At 38.1% G+C, this 21,790-nt stretch overlaps 1 protein-coding gene across 1 annotated transcript; it reads right to left on the bottom strand.

The window, feature by feature from the left end:
• Positions 1–16,192: 16,192 nt before the first annotated feature.
• On the bottom strand, positions 16,193–17,287 carry LOC127899880 (uncharacterized mitochondrial protein AtMg00860-like). The gene is made up of 2 exons (XM_052434021.1): positions 17,146–17,287; positions 16,193–16,635 (listed from the first exon to the last, which is right to left on the bottom strand). The coding sequence occupies exons 1-2, from the start codon at positions 17,285–17,287 to the stop codon at positions 16,193–16,195; spliced, it is 585 nt and encodes a 194-aa protein (XP_052289981.1).
• Positions 17,288–21,790: the final 4,503 nt, after the last annotated feature.

Here is a 21,790-nt window from a genome sequence, read left to right as displayed (position 1 = left end):
TTTTGACAGAAGGTATGGGTATGGTATGGTCATGGATTAGGATGGAGGAAGGTTGGACTGTGTAGACGGGTTCAAAATCAGAACTGTCTGAATCATTGGATTCTGCTGGTAAGGCAAAGACTGTATCATTGTTTGGTTCTTTTTGTTCAGAAAACAAGTGTTCAACTTGGTCTGTAGTTGGGGAAAATTTTATAGTGGATTCCAAGTGTTGGATAAGCTTGATTGCCTTCTGAGGTTTGACGGGACAATCTTTGGCAAAATGACCTTTCATTTTGGAAATGACACATCTGTTCTTCTTTCTGTTAGGAAAATCTTTGGAGTGGGATTGCTTTTTTCTTGAAAAAGCGAAATCGTTGAGTACGCCGTTTCCGGGATGGAAATGGGAATCTGGATTTCTTGAAATGAGACTTTTTCTTTGATGAACAATCACATCTTTTTGGATCTTTGCACTTGATAGCCAAGGCTTTTTGCAAGCAGATCTGAAAGGTTCTTTGTCTTTGATGAGATCTTGGGAAAAGTTCTTTTGTTCACACAATTTGTCAAGACATCCCATAGCAATCTGAAATAATTTTCCCAATGATAATGTGTCAATATTGCGCTTGTGAGCAGCTAACTGACGCTGAATCTCTTGAGAGTAACATCGTTGAATCCGTTTAGCTTATAATAAATCAAAGACATTTGCTTGTAGTGGTAATGAAGATCTTTTGTGTTGAGGGAACAACATTTCATGTTGAGATAATCACGCTTTGCAGCTTCAAAAGTAGCACTTGGTTCTCTAATAAATTGATCATGGAGAAGGGCTAAAGCCTGAGAAACATCAGGAATTTGAATGAACTGAAGTTGTCTATACTGTTCAAGACTATCAAACCAATCTCAAAGAGAACCCGTAAATCGAGTACTGAATTCTCGTAGAACAGATTGGGTTGTGGCATCTGGAGCTAACATTTGGAGATCAATCCAAGCAGACAACGCTTGTAGTCTTTCTCTCCACTTTGTAGTAGGAATATCATCAAAAGTAAACCATGAACCATTTGAAAGTTTGGAGACTTTTGGTGGAAGTGGAACTGACTGAGAAGATTCACCAGTTTCGTGATTTTCTTCATCAGTGTCAACAAGTTCAGTTCTTGGGCGAGTGTTAGTGGCACCAGACTGTTCAGTAGGTTCTGCCATGAGGAGTTTGGAAATATCAGCTAGATTTGAATCAGAAGTGTCTGATTCAGACAAATCAGATGACTCAATGGATGATGAATCTGATCGTGAAGGGAAATTTTCAATGGAAGAATCTAGAGATGGAGAATGGGAAATTTGTTGAGCAAAATATTAGTACATGGGTTGTTTTTCTAAGGAAACATAGGTTTGGATTGGCGGTGGTTGGGTAGATTCAGGTAAAGAGGTTGGTGATGGAGAGGGTGATGGTTCAAATCTAGATGTTTGTGGATTTTGCTGAGGAATGGGTTTTTGAACTGGGACTGGTTTTTGGGTTTTCTTTGGTTTTGGCTGAGGTCGTGGATGTAGAGGAAACAAAGTATGGGTCATACCAAAAAGTCTAGAGGGTTCATATGTTCGGGAAGAAGTTGATGGCAGGAAAGGATGGTAGGTAGGATTAATTACTGGTAATGGAGCAGAACTCGTAAAAAGGGTAGGCTGGACCTTTTCTGAATCAATCCTGGCAATTTCAGCTTTCAAAGCTCTTAATCTCAGCTTCTTCTTTTTTTTATTTTTATCAAAATCAGGACTATAGACTCGTTGAGCAAGCATAGCCCGAAGTTCAGAGTTAAGTTGAGTAACTCTGTTATGAAGATTTTGATAAATTTGATTTAACTTGTCTGAGATAGTATCAACCTTTTTCTCAACCTGGTTGGTTTTGTGTGTAATGTTGTCTACCTTATGATGCAAGGTAGTGAGTGCTTGGTTCTGTGCAACAGCATTTTGAGTTTGCCAGTTTAAGACTGCTTCAAAAGAATGAGGTTCTTCTAAATGACCATCAGGAGTTACTGCAGAGGGGACATATGGTTTGGAGCCAAAACTCTTTTGTTGATGGGGAAAACATCATACAAGACTGTATGTTAGGAGTGGGATTAGCATGGATGGTCTCATGGGTTGATTGTATTCTGCAGTTGAGCAAAGTAGGTTCATGTTTTTGGATTCAGGCAAAACCTTTGTGATAGATGGGCAAAGGTGCTTGAGAATCAAACTCAGGTGGTTCTTCAGGATGAGCAGCATGGTATCGACAAGCTGGATAAATAATCTTTTTAGACTTGTGCTTCCGTCTTTTGGGTTCGTCATCATATTCTTCAATATCTTCCCAACAAGGACAGCCTGCATCATAGTTGCCAGAGGTTGGGACATCCCACAAGAAGTGTCCATAAAGTTTTGCTAGGTATATGGGAAAACCTTGATCATTAAAGGCTTGAATGGGTAGGTTTTCTTATTCTGTGTGTACAGAAGTGCTCATTGAAGAATATGTAAAAGATAATCTGGGTGGTTCTTGATGAGAACCATCAAGGGAATACTATTAAAGCTTCAAGTGATCCTTTGCACATTCATGGAGGCCCAATTACAAGAGCTAGAGCCAAAAAGATGCAAGCTGCATTAAATGGATTAATTGAGAAAATATGGATTGAAAATGCAATTTAAGATGCAAGACATCATGAATTGGGCTTGGAGAGAAGACAAGGCATTGTGGGCATTATTCAAGCTATTGGGCAGCCAAATACATAATTTGGATCAAATGCAGAAAGGGAAAATTCGGAATAAATCTGGTATTGATTGAGCCAGAATTAATGTGCAAGCTATATACCGTTGGAAAGATAATTAAGTTAGCTTTCCAATGCATTTTACAGAGTTGGATTTGGAGTTCTCTAGAAGGAGTTATGATCAATTTATTACAGCTTGTTCAGGCTTGGGAATTCAATCGACTCCTTTGATTATTCAACTTCATTTATTTGTTTTCGTCAAGTTTATCAATGTGTTAGGTAAGTCTATCATTAATAATAGTGGGTTGGTGAAGGCTTTTAAAACACCCTTTGACAAACCTATACTTGGAGGGTTGTTCCAATGTTTCCATTTGTATTTTTAGGATCTTGGGTTTCTTTTAGCCTATTTAAACTCAGCAACCTTGCTATGTATGATAATTAAGAGATTAATGTTATTTGAATTTGAAAGATTATTCTTTCTTTGGTTCTTTTGAGAACTAGTGAACTTATCAAGAATTTGCATTCTTGTGGCGTTCCAAATTTAGACTTATCACTCACCTTCTCATCTATTTCTTTAGTGTGGCGTCAATATCATTCTCTATACCTTTGGTTCATGCTTTTCCTAAGCATTAGGTCAAGGTTTTGTTTGTCATAAATCTGTTTAGAACTTTCTTTGGAAGTTGAAACTACAATTTAAGTGTAAGTTTCAAAGTGGGAATTCGCATAAGTTCTGAGGACGAACTGGGTGGTGGTTTGAAAGTAAGACGAATAGTTCCATCAGAATTTTTTTGAAAATGACTTTTAGAAGTTTGTATGGGTTCAGAATTTTGATGAAATTGTTCATAATTAGACAACCATTCTAAAGGCATGAGTTTGATCAATTCTTGTTGAGGAATTTGCCTTGGTATCTGAATATTGGTTGGAATCTCTTCAGATTATGCAAGAATCATAAAAGCTTCTGAATTTGCAATTTGTGGAGTTGGCAAATCCAAAGCATGATTTTGCAGTCGATAAACAAGCTGATGGTGCAAGGTAGCTATTTTAGCTGAGGTTATTTGTTCAGCTCCTTGAAGCTGGATCTGAACTTTTATGGAGGGTGGTGAGAACTGTGCTAATGATGGCGTGCTGATATTGCTTAAACCTGGTGTCAGGTAAGCCTTTTCTCCCATGAAGGGTAAGGATTAGGCGAACACTTCCAAGGTGAAGATGTGTGTAGCCTTCATGTTTTCATGTACATATCAATTCTGAGGGTATCTCAAGAGTGACATATTGTTCAGCTGTAGTAGCTTGCAAAGCACACTGATCGAGTCGGGACGACTGGATGTATTCTTTAGGATGAGGTCGTTTGGTGGAAATCAGGGTTTTGATACTTCTGGTAAAAGAAGGTTTTTTATACAAGTGATATGGACTGATAAGAGGTAAAGAGGATTTATTGATTTGGACAAATTCAGGAACATAGGAGTATTCAACAAGATTCTCTATCTTACTGGCTGTTTGCTTAGTACAGGATTTAGGTAAAGAGTAACTGGAGAAGATGAAGAAGTAGAAGTAGCTGAGGATGATGATGAAGCCATGGGATTTAAATTTTCTATTCCTTAATGCTTTGATTCCTAAGGCATTGAACTCTTATAACCTATACCAATGTCAGAGAATTTCATGTGAGGCTCTGATACCAACTCTCACCAAGAAGAATTAAACCAATTTGAGGGAAATCATGTATAGAAATTGGTTCCCAAACCAGAACATCAGTCTGCTGTAGGCACTAAATGGGTTTTTAGGAATAAGATGGATGAATTTGATGTGGTTGCAAGGAATAAAGCTAGATTAGTGGCTCAAGGATACAGCTAAGAAGGGATTGATTTTGATAAAACCTTCACACCTGTAGCTAGATTGGAATCCATTAGAATGCTTTTAGCATTTGCATGTCATAAAGATTTCATTTTGTATCAAATGGATGTTAAAAGTTCTTTCTAAAATGGGTATATTATGGAGGAAATTTATGTAAAACAACCTCTGGTTTTGAAAATGAGAAATTTCCATTGTCTAAAGTATTATACGCACCGAGAGCATAGTATGAAAAGATCAGTAAATTTCTTTTAGAAAATGGTTTCTTAAGCAAAGTGGAAACTACACTCTTCGTTAATCACAAGGATCAAGATGTACTCATTGTTCAAATTTATGTTGATAACCTTATCTTTGATTCTACCAATTAAGGAACTTTCACATTAAGTAAAGAATTTGAAATGAGCATGATGGGAGAATTGAAGTATTTCCTTGAAAATAATGAGGGAATCTTTATCAATCAAGCCAAATGTGTAAAAAATCTAATCAAAAGATTTAGCATTGATAACTCAAAGACAAAAAAAACTTCAATGAGTATGAAAATCAAGCTTGATAAGGATGAAAAAGGTAAAGAGGTTGATATCAAAATGTATCGAGGTATGATCGGTTCTTTACTTTACTTAACTGCTAGTAGACCCGATATCATGTTTAGTGTATGTTTGTGTGCAAGATTTCAATCATGTCCCAAGGTATCATTAGTAATTCCAAATAATATTATTTGATCTCCTAGAAGAAGATTACACAAATATGGAAACATCTTCATCTTCACTTTCAACTCCTTCATCGTCGTCATCTCATATCTCTCTTTCCTCTACCCTATCTCTTCCAAAATCATGCTCAAAACACATAGCCTCCAAAATCGAAAATCTTGTTGAATATTCCTATATCCCTGAGTCTGCCCAAATCAATGAATCTCAGTTTCCCATCATGAGCCCTTACAATCTCTACAAGCAAAAAACTTCTTTAACCAGAAGTATCCGAACCTTGATCTCCACCAAAAGACCTCTGCCAAAGGAATATATTCAGTCTTCTAGACTGGATCAGTGTGCTTTACAAGCCTCTCAAAGTGAGCAGTATTTCACTTTGGAAATACCCCTAGATCTCGTTGCCAACTAGAAATGAGAAGGGTATACGCATCTCCATCTAGGTGGTGTAAGATTGATCCTCACCCTCCATGGTAGAAAAGGTTTACCTGTTATAGCCAGAATTGCTCTTCTAGGCACCAGGTTCAAACAGTACCAACATGCTGTTGTAGGAACCTTCCTGACTACACTCCATGCTGGCAGTGTCCTATTAACCTTTTACCCCAATTTCAGCCTCTCTCTTGAGGATCCCAACCTTCCCACAACCCTTAAGGTCCAAATCCAGCTCCAAGGAGCAGAGCAAACACCCACATCAAAGATTTCAACCCTACATCACCAAATAGTGTATCGATTACAAAATCATGCACTAGATCTTCCTACACCATACACTACATCCGATGCCTTAATGATCCTTGCAGACACAGACACAATCCCAACCATCATCCAAATTCCCAAACAAATCCAGAAACAAGAATTGCTCAAACTCATGCCTCTTGAATGGCTAACCAACTATGAGCATTTCCACCAAAACTCCGAACCAGTTCAGACAACAGAAGCCACGTTTGGAAGACAACAAAATGGTCAAGTCAAACTATCTTTTCAAACACCTGAGACCAAGCATGTTTCAGACACTTAACAGCTTTCCTACACTGCTATGATTACAGCAGTTCAAACTGGTCAAGAAGAGAAACTTCCCATTCATAGTTTCTCATCTGAAGGGTATCCTGTCTACCCTGACAAAATGAATGGTCATTTTCTATGGGATGTTCCTGAAGCCCATATGTGCAATCCCGACTGTCCTTGCTTGGACAACACGGATGTTGATGACGAACTGGAAGTTATGAGGAGAAAGAAAACGAAAAAGAAAAAACCTTCTCATCCAAAAACATCTTGTCAGGGAGCAGCTTATTTTTGAAGTCAAAGATTCGAGGAAAAGAGGAGTTGTCTATGTTGATAAGGAATTTGTGGTTGATTAGATGAAATTCACACTTTTTGATTCCATTTTTGACTGCCAAAATCTCTTTGTAGATCACATGGTAATTCTTTTCAGAGTCTTTGAATTGGTCGCTTGCATGTGCACAGAAGTGATGTACACCATTTATTTCTTGTGTCCGAAAACTTTAATAATTCAATTGCAATGTGTGGACCAGGTTGATAATGGCCATCTTTAATTACCATGCCAAGAAAGTCAATTGATTCTTTTGCTCTGCTGCTTTTCTTTTCAGAAAGCATGATTCCATGTTCCTGCACAATATGAAAGAAATCCAAAAGGAGCTTTTGGTGGCTCTCATGGTCAGAGGAAAATAATAAGTTATCATCAATGTATACCAAAGCATGATGAAGGATAGGACTGAAGATTTTTGTCATGGTTTTTTGGAATAATGAAGAAGCGACCTTAAGACCAAAAGGCATAACAGTCCACTGATAATGGGCATCAGGGATGCAGAAGGCAGTTTTGTGATGGTCAACTGGTGAAATACCAAGTTGCCAAAAACCAGCTTTTAAATCCAACTTAGAGAAGATACGAGCCCCTTGAAGATGGACAAACAGAGTTTGGATTTTTGGAAGGGGAAACTTATCATCTTTAAGGAAAGAATTAAGCGGCTGGTAATCAATAACTAACCTCTTTTTACCACGAACTAATTCAGATATTTTTTCAACATAGAAGGCTTGACAAGCCCAATCTGAATCAATAGGTTCAATAAGACCTTGCTGAAGCAACTGAGAACATTCTTGCTTAGCAAGTAGGAGGTCGGAAGGAGACATACCTGGGTGTGATGCTTTTGCGGGGTTTATATCTTCATTGAGTTTGAAAGGAAGGTGAATGAAGAATTGTTCATTTTTCTAAAGAGGTGAAGGATGGTGGAACTGTGAATTATTTTCTGGACAAAACTCTAGGAACTTCTGTGAAATATGACTGTATGGAGATGGTGTTTCGGAAAGTGCATACAGACGTAATGTATCTGTATAAGGCAAGAACATTTGCTTGTAGCGAATTCCAGAACTGGTGAGGAATAGGTTTTTAACCAAATGAAGAATGTCAAAACCTATAAGTAAATCTTTATGTGGGAGTTTGGATGCTACAATCTTTTTCCAAATTATGCAATTCGGAAAGAATTGAATACCAATGAGTTTTTTGGTAATCAAAGTAGTTTCAAAAGTTTGAACTGTAGAAATGACTGAAATATCATCAGAATCAAAAGATTCTGTGATAATGAAAGCAGTCTGATCATCTTGTTATGACTGTTCTGAAAACTTTGATTCAACATCTTCATTCTCAGATAACAGTGAAGAATGTTGAAGATGCTGTATGAGACGAACAGCTTTGACAGACTTGTGAGGACAGTTTCGAGCAAAGTGACCGCGTTTCTTGCAAATGAAACAACGGTTATGCTTTTTCTTTATGTACTGGGAAGCATCCTTTTTCCTGAAATATCGGAGAGGTTTTTTGGAGGATGATTTTCTATGGAAGTGTTTCTGGAAATGTTTCTTCTTTCTGGTTGGATAGATACACTTCTTTTCATCTTTGCACTCTATCCTGAGATAGGGTTTTTTACAGGCTTCAGAAAAGGATTTTTTGTCTTCCATGAGATCTTTGAAAAATTCTTTTTGCTCACAGATCTTGTCGAGACATAGCATTGCCATTTGGAAAATCTTTCCCAGAGAGATATCAGCTATGCTGAGATTAGTGGCTGTGAGTTTCCTTTGAAGATCAGGTTGTAACTCAGAAGGAAGTGAGGCTATGAAGACATGTTTGAGAGATGGTTCATTGAACCCATTTAGCTTGTAAAATAGAATACTCATCCTTTTGTAATGAGATTCCAAAAGATGTCTTTTAAGAGAACAGCATTTCATCTGGTGATACTCTTTTCTATCTGCATTAGTAGACGTAGTTTTTTCACCGATGAATTGTTCATGGATAATATTGAGTGCTGTACTAATTGGGAATTGCATGAATTGGAGCTGTTTGTATTCTCCCAAGCTTTCTAACCAGTCACGTAAAAAACCCGTGGATCGGGCCATAAATTCACGAAAGACAGATTGAGGTTGAGCATTTGGTTTTGTTCATTAGAGGTCAATCCATGCGGCAAATTCTTGAAGTTGAGTAGGCCATTTGTGACGGGGAATGTCATCAAATGTGAACCAAGATGCTGAAGAATGTTTTGTTGAATGATCAGGAGCCGGTGGAGGCATTGATGGTTCTTGCTCTGCCGGAGATGCTTTATTTTCAGCATCAAAAGAACTATCTTCAACAATAGGTGTGGCAGTTGAAGTGCTTGGATCTTCAGTTTTGGTGGCCATTAATATGCTTGTAATGTCAGCATATTTAGATTCAAAGTCAGTGGAGGTACCGACTGAGTTTGTGGATGAGGAAGAGGAAGGCGGGTTGGACTCTGATGGGTTTGACTCATATACTGTTTCTGGCTCAGAGGAGTCAGAAGATGTGTTTTGGACAGTATGATAATGATACTGATCCATTGGGCCTTTGTCCTTTTTGGGAGGTTTAGGAGTGGCTTTTGGTGTATCTTCTGGTGGTACTGGAGGAATAGATGAAGATGAAGTGGCCTTTGACTTTGGTTCTGACTTTGGATTTTGATTTTTTGGGTGAAGATGGTACTGGTTGAGAAGTAGGTTGAAGATGTGAGAAGCCAAAGAACTGGTTAGTACATAAGATTCAAACATTGGAGGAGGTACTGGTGGGGTTTGTGTTTGAGTAAAAAGGGAAGGTCGAGTCTTTTCAGCATTGAGCTTTCTGATCTCTACTTCTTTTTTATTAAACTCTGGACCCCAGATGTGATTGTTGATCATTCGTCTGAGATCGGTGTCTAGCTCAGAGATATGATCTTGTAGATGTATGTACATCTGATCAAGATGATTGGTGATTGAATCAACTTTAGTTTCAGTCTGAGAGACTTGACTGGCAACTCGATCAATTTTTTGACTGAGTTGTTGAAGAGTTTGATTCTGAGCATTTGCATTTTTGGTTTGCCAGTTTAAAACAGCTTCATACTGTTTTTTGGCTCTTCAGGTTGCCCAAAGGCCGTAACTGGGGATTGGACAAAAGAGGTTGATTACTAGCCACTTAATTATTGATTACCATGTGGTCTATAAAGAGATTTTGGCAGTAAAAAATGGAATCAAAAAGTTTGAATTTCATCTAATCAGCCACAAATTCCTTATCAACATGGACAACTCCTCTTTTCCTCGAATCTTTGACTTAAAAAATAAGCTGCTTCCTGACAAACAACTGCTCAGCCTCAAAAATTGGTTTGCTAAATATGATTTTACTGTCCAACACATAAAAGGCAAACAGAACCTCATCCCAGACTTCCTTACCCGACCGGCTATAAATAAACCCTCACTCATTTCCTCCATTCACACCATCCCAGTTATAGCCATGAACTGTCAACTTCCTTTCAAAGCTCTCAACCAGAGAACTTTCCCCATGAACATTCCTTTTCACTCAGCCTACAAGATCGTATTTCTGAGCTAGACGCTGATCTCAGACGAATGATCAACAACTACATCTAGGGTCTAGAGTTTAATAAAAAAGAAGTAGAAATCAAAAAGCTTAAAGCTGAATTAACAAGAATCGATGCTGAAAAAACTCGACCTTCCCTTTTTACTCAAACAAAGACCCCACCAGTACCTCCTCCGATCTTTGAATCTTATGCACCTTCTACATACCATCCAGACCTCAACAATGTTCAGCCACCTGCCATAAACATCAACCACACCTCTGTTGGACCATCACACACCTTGGAAATTGTCCCAAAGACACAAACTTGTACTCTCGGTTCCAGTTCCAGTCCTCAAGGAATCCTTGTCATGGAACAACGTCCTGATTACACTAACGTCTTATTCCAAGACACTCATGATACATGGGAAGATTTTCAGTCTCTTCTCCATACTTAAAATCCCCATTACACTGTCACAGATCCTAACCCTCCTGCTACATCAGCCCTAAAAGAAATGACTCACGCTGATGAAGAAGCCTATCTACAAGAAACGAGGTCACTTTGCTTGAAACTGTCCTCACAAATCAGCCAAAGCTGGTCATCTCAAACAATATCTTTAATATTCTTCCCTGTTATCTGAGAATGAAGATGTTGAATCAAAATTTTCTAAACAATCAGAACAAGATGACCAGACTGCTTTCATTATCGCAGAATCTTCTTATTTTGATGATATTTCAATCATCTCTATAGTTCAAACTGTCAACCATGTTTCAGCCATACCTAGACCTTCCCTCAAAATTTTAATCCTTCCTTCAAAGTTTCATAAACCTGTTCCTGTCATCGGGTTTATTGACACTGGTGCAGATACCAGTATGATAGATCCTTCTGTCCTTCCCTCTGATTATTGGGAAAATCACTCGAAACTCTTCCGAGTAGGTAATGGAGAAACTTTTGAAACCACTTTTATTACCAAAAAACCCATTGATATTCAATTCTTTCCGAATTGCATAATTTAAAAAAGATTGTAACTTCCAAACTCCCAGATAAAGATTTACTTATAGGTTTTGACATCCTTCATTTAGTTAAAAACATATTCCTCACCAGTTCTGGAGTTCGCTACAAGCAAATGTTCTTGCCTTACACAAATACACTCCGTCTGTATGCACTTTCAGAAACACCATCTCCATATAGTCATATTTCCCAAAAGTTTCTAGAGTTTTGTCCAGAGAATCATTCACAGTTCCACCATCCTTCACCTCTTTGGAAAAATGAACAATTCTTCATTCATCTTCCTTTCAAACTCAACGAAGACATAAATCCCACAAAAGCATCACACCCGGGTATGTCTCCTTCAGACCTCTTACTTGCTAAGCAAGAATGTTCTCAGTTGCTTCAGCAAGGTCTTTTTGAACCTACTGATTCAGATTGGGTTTGTCAAGCCTTCTATGTTGAAAAACGATCTAAATTAGTTCGTGGTAAAAAGAGGTTAGTTATTGATTACCAGCCACTCAATTCTTTTCAGAGTCTTTGAATTGTCCGCTTGTATGTGCACAGAAGTGACGTACACTATTTATTTCTTCAAGAAGGATGGCATTCCAGTAATCATCACTGGCATCGGTATGTAGATGTATGTACATTTGATCAAGACGATTGCTGATTGAATCAACTTTAGTTTCTATCTAGGAGACTTGACTTGCAACTCGATCAATTTTCTTTCCGAGTTGTTGAAGAGTTTGATTATGAGCATTGCCATTTTTGGTTTGCCAATTTAAAACAGCTTCATACTGTTTTGGCTCTTCAGGTTGCCCAGAGGCCGTAACTAGGGATTGGACAAAAGGTTTTGAGATAACTCTGGTTTGTGTCTGTCTGTTTTTCAAGTGGAGGAAATGATTCCTCATAAGATTGGCTTGAAAACATGAGACATGATCTTATTGGATGGACATGAGGTTTGGGAATTTGGATGATGGTTGGGATTGTGTCTGTGTCTGCAAGGATCATTAAGGCAAGTGCAGAGCATACTCAGTTTAGAAAAGTAGAGGTGAGCGTACCATTATTAACCCAAACAATTTCTTTGATTCCTAGAAGAAAGCAGAAGTTTAAAGAAACATGATATAAAGAAAACTTAATTTATTTCAAATTAACTCCTGTCTTCCAAAGGGATAGAGAGATCCTTATATAGAGATCTCGAGGAAGGAGGGATAAGCTTACGCTAGTGGACAATTTTCTGACACACAGAAGCACTATCATAGTGTGTTCAAAGAAATCTTAGCGGTAAAGAATGGCATCAAAAAATTTGAGTATCATCTGATTGGACACCATTTTCTCATCCGTATGGACAGTTCAGCCTTCCCCAATATTCTTAATTTCAAAGGTAAAACTGTTCCCGAAAAAATGTTACTCAGATTAAAAGATTGGTTTTCCAAATATAACTTTTCGGTCAAGCATTTAAAGGGATCCCAGAACCTCATCCAAGTGTTCTTTTCTATTGATATCTTCAAGGAGGATGGCACCCCATGAGTCATCACTTGCGTCTGTCTGCAATATGCGCTTTCCATCAGTAATCAATTTTAAAGGAGGCGGATTTTGCGCAATCTGCTTGAGAGTAGTGACAGCATTTGTGTGGTCAGCATTCCATTCTGGGGGCTTCTTTTTCAATAAAGCCGAAAGGTGATGAGTGTAGCGATCCACATGTGGGATGAAGTCTCTGATGTAATTGATGATGCTGAGAAACTGTTGAACTTGCTTTTTGGAAAGTTGCTGATCTGGAAAGTGAAGCAATTCTTGGGCAATGTGTTTTCCTGGCTGATAATGGCCATCTTTTATGATCATACCAAGGAAGTCAATATTGTCGGTAGCAATGGTGCTTTTCTTGGCCGATAACATAATTCTATGACTTTGGACAATATCATAGAATTGAGTTAACAGCTGACGATGTTCATCATGTGATCCTGAAAAAAGTAAAATATCATCAATATAAATTAATGCATGATGCAGAATAGGCTGAAAGATGTTGACCATGGATTTTTGGAAAATGGATGGGGCAGTTTTGAGGCCAAAGGGTAGGATGGTCCATTGGAAATGGGCATTTTGGATACAAAAAGCAGTTTTGTAACGCTCAGAGGGTTCAATGCCTAATTGCCAGAAACCTGATTTTAAATCGAATTTGGAAAAGATCTGGGCATTTCTGAGAAAAGTAAACATGGTTTGTCGACGGGGCAAGGGAAATTTGTCATCTTGTAAAAACATGTTTAATGGCTGATAGTCAATGACTAGGCGTTTCTATCCTCGAACAATTTCAAAAAGAAAAAGCATAAAACACACTTTAGACAAGACAGGACCCTTGTCTAATTATTAAAGCCAACTTTTAGAAAAGTAAAAGCTAAAGATTCCCATGCGTGTCTGCAATCATGGAGTGGATGGGTATAAGGATGAGGATAAGTCTTTTGTTTTCTGGGTGTTGGAAGTAGGGTCTGTGAACGATGAAGACTGTAGTGAACATGTTGGCTACTTGTTCTAGCATTCTGTCTAATTCGTGAAAAGTACACATATTTTTTAGTTGTTTTCGCCACCACGTGAGTGGTGAATACCATTCAAGGAGAGTCCAGAGAAGATCTGATGAGGACTCAGGAGTGGTGATGAGAGTGAGGACTGGTTTAATAGAAAAAACCAGGTTTGTGGAATACAGGGTAGTGAGGCACCACATATACCATAACTCATCTTCGCAGATGGTTAGGGAAGACAGGGCAAGACCTGTGAGAAACAAGTTTTCCATGCAAAGAGAAGGAAAACGATCAGGGTTTTTGCTCTGAACATTGAAGAAATACCGGTAAAGGAATTTCTTTGCAAAGTCTTGGATATGGTAGTCTGAGTGAAAAAGAATGTTCATGGGGAAAGTTCTCTGGTTGAGAGCTTTAAAAGGAAGTTGACGGTTCATGGCTATAACTGGGATAGTGTGAATGAAGGAAATGAGTGAGGGTTTATTTATAGCCGGTCGTGTAAGGAAGTCTGGGATGAGGTTAATAATGATACGCTCACCTCTACTTTTCTAAACTGTGTATGCTCTGCACTTGCCTTAAGCCTAAGGATCCTGTGCATCAGAAAGGTCCTGTTTTATCCTCCAAAATTGATTTTTGTAAAATGAAATTGTTTTCTCACTAAAGTCAATTGATTCTTTCACGATGCTGCTTTTCTTTTTAGAAAGCATGATTCCATGTTCCTGCACAATATGAAAGAAATCCAAAAGGAGCTTCTGGTGGCTCTCATGGTCAGAGGAGAATAATAAGATGTCATCAATGTATACCAAGGCATGATGTAGGATGGGACTGAGGATTTTTGTCATGGCTTTTTGATATAAGGAAGGAGCAACCTTAAGACCAAAAGGCATAACAGTCCACTGATAATGGGCATCAGGGATACAGAAGGTAGTTTTGTGACGGTCAACTGGTGAAATACCAAGTTGCCAAAAACTAGCTCTTAAATCAAACTTAGAGAAGATACAAGCCCCTTGAAGATGGACAAACAAGGTCTGGATTTTTGGAAGGGGGAACTTATCATCCTTAAGGAAAGAATTAAGTGGCTGGTAATCAATAACTAACCTCTTTTTAAAGCCGATCTGGATTGCACATATGGGCTTCAGGAACATCTCATAGGAAATGACCATTGATTTTGTCAAGGTAGACAGGATATCCATCTGATGAGAAACCATGAATGGGGAGTTTCTTTTCTTGGCCAGTTTGGACTGCTATAATCATAGCAGTGTAGGAAAGCCTAGGGGTTTCGGAGACAGGCTTAAGCTCAGGTGTTTGAAAGGATAATTTGACTTGGCCATTTGGTCGTCTTTCAAACGTGGCTTCTGTTGTTTAAACTAGTTCAGAGTTTTGGTGGAAAATGCTCATAGTTGGTTAACCATTCAAGAGGCATGAGTTTGAGCAATTCTTGTTTTTGGATTTGTTTGGGAATTTGGATGATGGTTGGAATTGTGTCTGTTTCTGCTAGGATCATTAAGGCGTCTAATGTGGTGTGAGGTGTAGGAAGATCTAGTGCATGATTTTGTAATCGATACACTAATTTGTGATGGAGGGTTGCAATCTTTGATGTGGGTGTTTGCTCTGCTCCTTGGAGCTGGATCTAGACTTTAAGGGTTGTTGGTAGGTTGGGATCTTCTAGAGAGAGGTTGAAATTTGGGTAAAAGGTTAACAAGACACTGCTAGCATGGAGTCTCTATCCAAAACAATACTCCTAGGAACACAATGGAGTAAGCACTACCTTTGTGAAAAAGAAATTAGCTATAATGGTGACATCATCTGACTTATAACATGGAATGAAATGTGCCATTTTGCTAAATCTATCTACAATCACAAAAATGGAACCTCTTCCCTTTTGAGTCTTAAGCAACCCCAAGTGAGGTACACCAAAGGCTCGCTAAGAACTAATAAAGGTGTATACAAACCATACGGTAAAACCTTAGACGTGGTCTTTATACATGCAATACATCTATTACATATGCGAACAACATCCTTTTTCATCTTAGGCCAATAAAAATGCTCATGCAATGTTTCTAAGGTTTTCTTAACCCTAAAATGACCCATCAAGCCACAAGTATATGCCTCTCTCACTTGCAACTAGTGCATAGAACTATAAGGCACACAAAGCTTGTTTTCCCTAAACAAATAACCATCATGCTTATAAAATTTACCAAATTATCCTTTATCACATGTAGCAAACACATCAACAAAATCATAATCAATGGCATACAATTCCTTAACGTATGTAATCCAAGCATTTTGGCACTCAAAGAGTTAAGAAGCACATACCTTTGAGATAATGTATCAGCAACTATGTTCTTGTTACCTTTAGGGAAATGTCTCAATATACTCCATCCAAGTAGCATGCCTTCAATTTAACTTACTTTGGCTCTTTAGAAGCTTTAAGGATTCATGATCAGTGTGTATCACAAACTCCTTAGGCCATAGGTAATGCTGCCAAGTTTCTATGGCCCTCACAAGTGCGTAGAGCTCCTTATCATAGGTAGGATACCGCAAGGCTACTCCAATCAAATTCTCACTAAAATAAGCAATGGGCCTTCGATCTTGCATCAAAATAACTCCAATATCTATTCCAAGGCATCACACTCAATCTCAAAAGTGAGGTTAAAAGCAGGTAATGCTAGAACAGGTGCAAAACATAACCTTTCTTTAAGATCAATAAATGTTTTATCATGGTCAATGCTCAAAGTAAATGCAACATTGTTTTTAACAACATCAAGAAGAGGTGCGGCAATAGTGCTAAAATCCTTAACAAATTGCTGATAAAAACTAGCTAAACCATGAAAGCTTCTTACCTTAGTGATGCTCTTAGGCGTTGGCCACGCCCTAATAGCCCTAACCTTCTCTTGATCCATCTCTATACCATTTGCACTAACAACAAAGCCAAGAAAAACAACTTTTTCCATGCAAAAAGTACATTTCTTATAATTAGCATACAACTTTTCTTTCCTCAAAACATCTAGCACACATTGCAAATGCTCAATATGCTCATCTAAAGTCTTGCTGTGCACTAGAATATCATCAAACTAAACAAAGACAAACTGACCTACAAGTGCACGCACATGGTTCATTAATCTCATAAAACTACTAGGTGCATTAGTAAGACCAAAAGGCATAACTAACCATTCATATAATTCATACTTGGTCTTAAAGGCAGTTTTCCATCCATCACATTCTTTCATGCAAATTTAGTGATAGCCACTTTTTAAATCAATTTTAGAAAAAAAAAAAGACTCCACCCAATTCACCCAGCATATCATTTAACCTAGGAATGGGATGGCAATATTTTACCATAATATTATTGGCAGCACAACAATCAACACACATTCTCTAATTTCCATTCTTTTTTGGCACTAATAGCACTGGTATTGCACATGGGCTCATACACTCTCTCATGTACCCCTGCTTATCTACTCCATGACTTGTCTTTGAAGCTCTTTGGTCTCCTCAGGATTACCTCTATAGGCTGGTCTATTGGGTATGACAGTTCCTGGTACGAAATCGGTCTAATGCTCAATACCTGTAATGGGTGGTAAGCCAATAGGCATTTCCTCGATAAACACATCTTCAAACTCCAGTAACAAAGAAGTAACAACGCTAGGGAGAGGAGAGTTAGTGTCATCAAGGGTTAGATATGATTCTTTGAACACGAGCAAAACCATGACATGGCTTGCTTTATATGCTATCCTAATCTCACCCACTCCTGCAAAGAAGCTCTTTTTCACTCTTCCTCCTTTCTCACTCTTTTCTTTTCTCTCACTTTTGGCCTCACACTCTTTCTTTTTCTTCTCAAAACTCTCAGGCTCACCCTTTTGTGTTGTTCTTCCTTTCGCTCTTCTTCATTTGGTCCTCGTGGATCTCTTTTGGTGCTAAAGGAACAAGCGTCATAGTTCTCTAGCCCTTGACAAAGCTATATCTAATGAGATTGAAGGCAAAGCTGTCACAAGCACATGGGATGAGGTATATTCAGATCCTATTCAAGTTCTCGTCGGACCCTTCACAAGAGCTCGAGCAAAGAAATTCAAAGAAGCACTTAATGGGCCGATTCAAGTAACTTGGGCTCAATCAAATTTGTGGAGTTCTGTTGAAGAAATCACACGTGATAAATGCATGATTCATAATCACTTCCATGAAATAGGAAGTTAGCTTGCACATTATGGCGGAAAATATACTACTTTCAATTTTTTATACTTTCCCATTACTTGAGGAGGCTAGTGGAGAAACAAATCAATTATTTCTCTTTTGATTACCGAGTTTCTATTTTAATCCATGTAAGACATTTAAGCCCATTAGGATTCTAATTTGATTTAGATTCTTTCCTTATTTGCTTTAGATTAGGATTCCGATTTGATTTCAGTTTAGGAGTTACTTCTAAAAATTCTTGTAACCAACCCTATATAATGTACTCGCATCCAATAAATAGAGACAGATAAGTTTTGATGCAATTGGTGAGAGAGTTAATTTTCTTGGTTCTTAAACTAACTCTTTGAACTTATGAAATTCAGAGCCTGTTGTTGTTTTCACTTCTCAAAATGGTATGATCTAAGTTTGCTTTTTGTTTTTTTTTTCTCTCATTCGAGCCTTCAATGACAGAGAGAATTTCATACTAATGGCATCAACTTCCTCCAACGACACTTATATTTCTTCTGTCCTTACTCCAGTTTCCCTTTTTTCCACCCTCTCCTTACCCAAATCTTGCTCCAAACACACTGCTAGTAAGATAGAAAATTTAGTTGAATATTCCTATATCCCTGAATCTGCTCAGATCAATGAATCTTCTTTTCCTCTTCTTAGTCCTTATCACCTCTATAAACGTCCACATTCCTTTACTCGCAGTATCCGAACCCTTATTTCCACCAAAAGACCACATCCAAAAGAATATATCCAGTCATCCAGATTGGATCTGTGTTCCCTTCAGGCTACCACAGCTGAACAATATGTCACTCTGGAAATTCCCTCAGAATTGATTTCCAATTGGCAAAGAGAAGGTTATACTCATCTCCATATCGGGGGAGTTAGACTAATCCTAACCTTACATGGAAGGAAAGGATTACCAATCACAGCCAGAATTGCTATGCTGGATACTAGGTTCACACATTACCAAGATGTTGTTATTGGCACTGTCTTAACCACTCTTCATGCCGGAAGTGTTTTACTCACTTTCTATCCCAATTTCAACCTTTCTCTTCAAGACACTAATCTCTCCACTGCCTTGAAAGTCCAAGTGCAAATTCAAGGTGCAGAACAAATCTCTTCTGCAAAAATTGCAACTCTTCACCATCAATTGGTCTATAGGCTTCAGAACCATGCCTTAGATCTTCCTTCACCTGAGCATCACTCTGACGCCCTCATGGTGTTCATGGTGTTAGCAGAATCAGATCAGATACCAACCATCATTCAAATTCCAAGACAGATCCCTAGACATGAACTCATAAAACTCATGCCCTTGGAATGAATTTCAAATTATGAGAAGTTCCACACCAACACTTTTCTTATCCAGACAACAGAAAGTATGTTTGAAAGAAGATCTGATGGAACTGTTCGAATGACTTTTTAACCTCCACCAACGGCACCAGAGGAGCCTCCACGGCTCTCATTCACTTATTCAGTCATGGTTACAGCTGTTCAGACCGCTCAAGAAAAGCTGACAATTACAGGATTCAATTCAGAAGGATATCATGTCTACCCTGCCAAACTTAATGGCCACTTTCTTTGGGATTCACCAGGATCAGGAAATTGTGACCCAGATTGTCCCTGCTGGGATGATTGGGAAGAAGATGATGTTGAATCGCAGCGGAGAAGAAAACCAAAAAAGAAAATACCTAAAACTCTGTGCTCACACAACAAACCTAAACCACCTCATAATCCTCCACCACCACCAGCTCCATTACCCATCTACCAAAAAGAACTTAGATGGATTGCAAAAAATTATAAAACTGAAGTTCTTCCACATACCCAGAATTCCAAACCACCCATACAGCCTATGGCTTGTATGATGTTTTCATCCACCTCCCAAGATTATTCTTCTAATTCCCTGTTCTAGAAACCCAAACCGACCCACAATGAAAGGTCATAACCAAACCCTTTATTCCTTCAGCCATAACTCCCACAGGTCACTTAGAAGACCCCAAACATTTTGAGGCTGTTCTCAACTGGCAAACCCAAAATGCCAGAGCTCAAAATGAAACCTTGGTTGATATCCATAAGAAGGTTCATCATATCAGTTTACGAACTGATCATATTGAGTCTAAGATGGACTCGATCACTTCCCAGATGCAACAAATTTACCAAAATCTTCAATCCCGAATCTCTCAACTAGATTCAGAATTAAGAACCATGCTGAGCCATATATACTATGGCCCAGAATTTGATCAGAAAGAAAAGGAAATCAGAAAATTGAAAGCAGAACTTGAACAGATTGAGTCAGAAAGGCAAAGGCCAACATTATTTACCACCTCTCCACCGTTACCTACCATCAGCCCAGCCTTCCATCCCTTTGCACCTATGCTTTCTCCCATTAAACCACAAAACCCGTCCAAATTATTTGGCATGACACATACTTTGTTTAGAAATAATCCTCTACCAAAACCATCTAGATCTAAACCTCATCCTCGACCAAGACCAGAAAAACAACCTTTTCAACCACCTTTGTCAATCCCAAAACAGCAACCACCTCTTTATACACCACTTCCTCCTCAACCAACACCAACTTAGGCCAAAGATAAATCCCCAATGCAACAATATAGTGCACAGATAATCACAGATCCATCTGATACAGACCAAACTTCTTATTCAAATCTAGCCGTGTCAGAAGATCCATCTGAATATGAAATAGAATCTTCCCTAGAATCTTCCATTTCATCTAGTGATTTTGAAAAATCTTATGCTGACATCACTAGAATCCTTATGGCCCAACCTGAAGAGACCAAGCCTGTTCAATCCTCAAGAACTAACCCATTCTTTGAAATACCCTCAAATATCGAGGAATATCTACCAGAAGCATCCTCAGCTCCAACCCGGCCTGTTCATCCCCAAAATGATCATAAACCTTCAAATGGTCCATGGTTTACTTTTGATGATATCCCTGCAGCTAAATGGTGAGACAGATTATCTGAAATGGCTGCTTGGGCAAATCTCTAATGTTAAGAGCAAATGCTACTACAGCATCAGTCCTTAGAGAACTTGCTACCTGTTTTACGGGAGATTGGTTTGATACTTTAGGAGAGTACAGACAATTACAGTTTTTGCAACTACCTAATGTCTCAACTGCTCTTTCTATCATTCACGAGCAATTCATTGGAGAATCAGCCGCAGTCTTTGAAGCTGCAAGAAGAGACTACCTCAATATGAAATGTTGCTCCCTCAACTCTAAAGACCTTGATTTCCATTTTAAACGTTTCCATTTAATTGATGTAAGGCATTTAAGCCAATTAGGATCCTGATTCGATATAGATACTGTCCTATTTACTTAGATTAGGGTTCTGATTTGATTTAGATTCTTTCCTATTTACTTATATTAGGATTATAATTTGATTTAGATTCTTTCCTATTAGGTAAGATTTTTGGTTAGGATTTATTTCCAAAAATACTTGTAACCATCCCTATATAATGTACTCGAATCTAATAAACAGGGGAGAAGTTTTTGATGCAATTGGTGAGAGAATTAATTCTCTTTTGTTCTTTACAAACTCTTTGAACTTATCGGATTTCCATGGCGTTCAAACTCTTGACTTATCAATCGGACCATCCATAGCTGATTATGGCATCTTCACATTCCAAGGTTCATGCTTTCAATAAGCATTGGATCGAGGTTCCAATCAATTTGATCTTGGGGACTAAATTGATTAGGGTTGCGTCAGTTCTTGATGGGGTTCATATCATTAAATCTATTAGTTTGATTACGACCATCTAAAGTATAATAATGAGGAAACAATTTATTAAATAGACCGATTGCATCCTTTTTTTCTATTATCAATAAAAGAAATTAATATCATATAATTAATATCAAATCAAGTATAGAAAGAAATTAATATCATATAATTAAGTGTTTTACCATAACATAATCATCATAAATACTATTTTTCACATAGTATCATCATCTTCTCATTATCCTAACCAAACCTACTAGAGATGACATGTCTGACAAAGCATGATATTTTTGTTTT

The sequence above is a fragment of the Citrus sinensis genome, chromosome 9, assembly GCF_022201045.2.
Source record: "Citrus sinensis cultivar Valencia sweet orange chromosome 9, DVS_A1.0, whole genome shotgun sequence".
Lineage (NCBI taxonomy): Eukaryota > Viridiplantae > Streptophyta > Magnoliopsida > Sapindales > Rutaceae > Citrus > Citrus sinensis.
The sequence above is the reverse complement of the archived record's forward strand: the minus strand, read 5'-3'. Positions and strand labels throughout refer to the sequence as shown.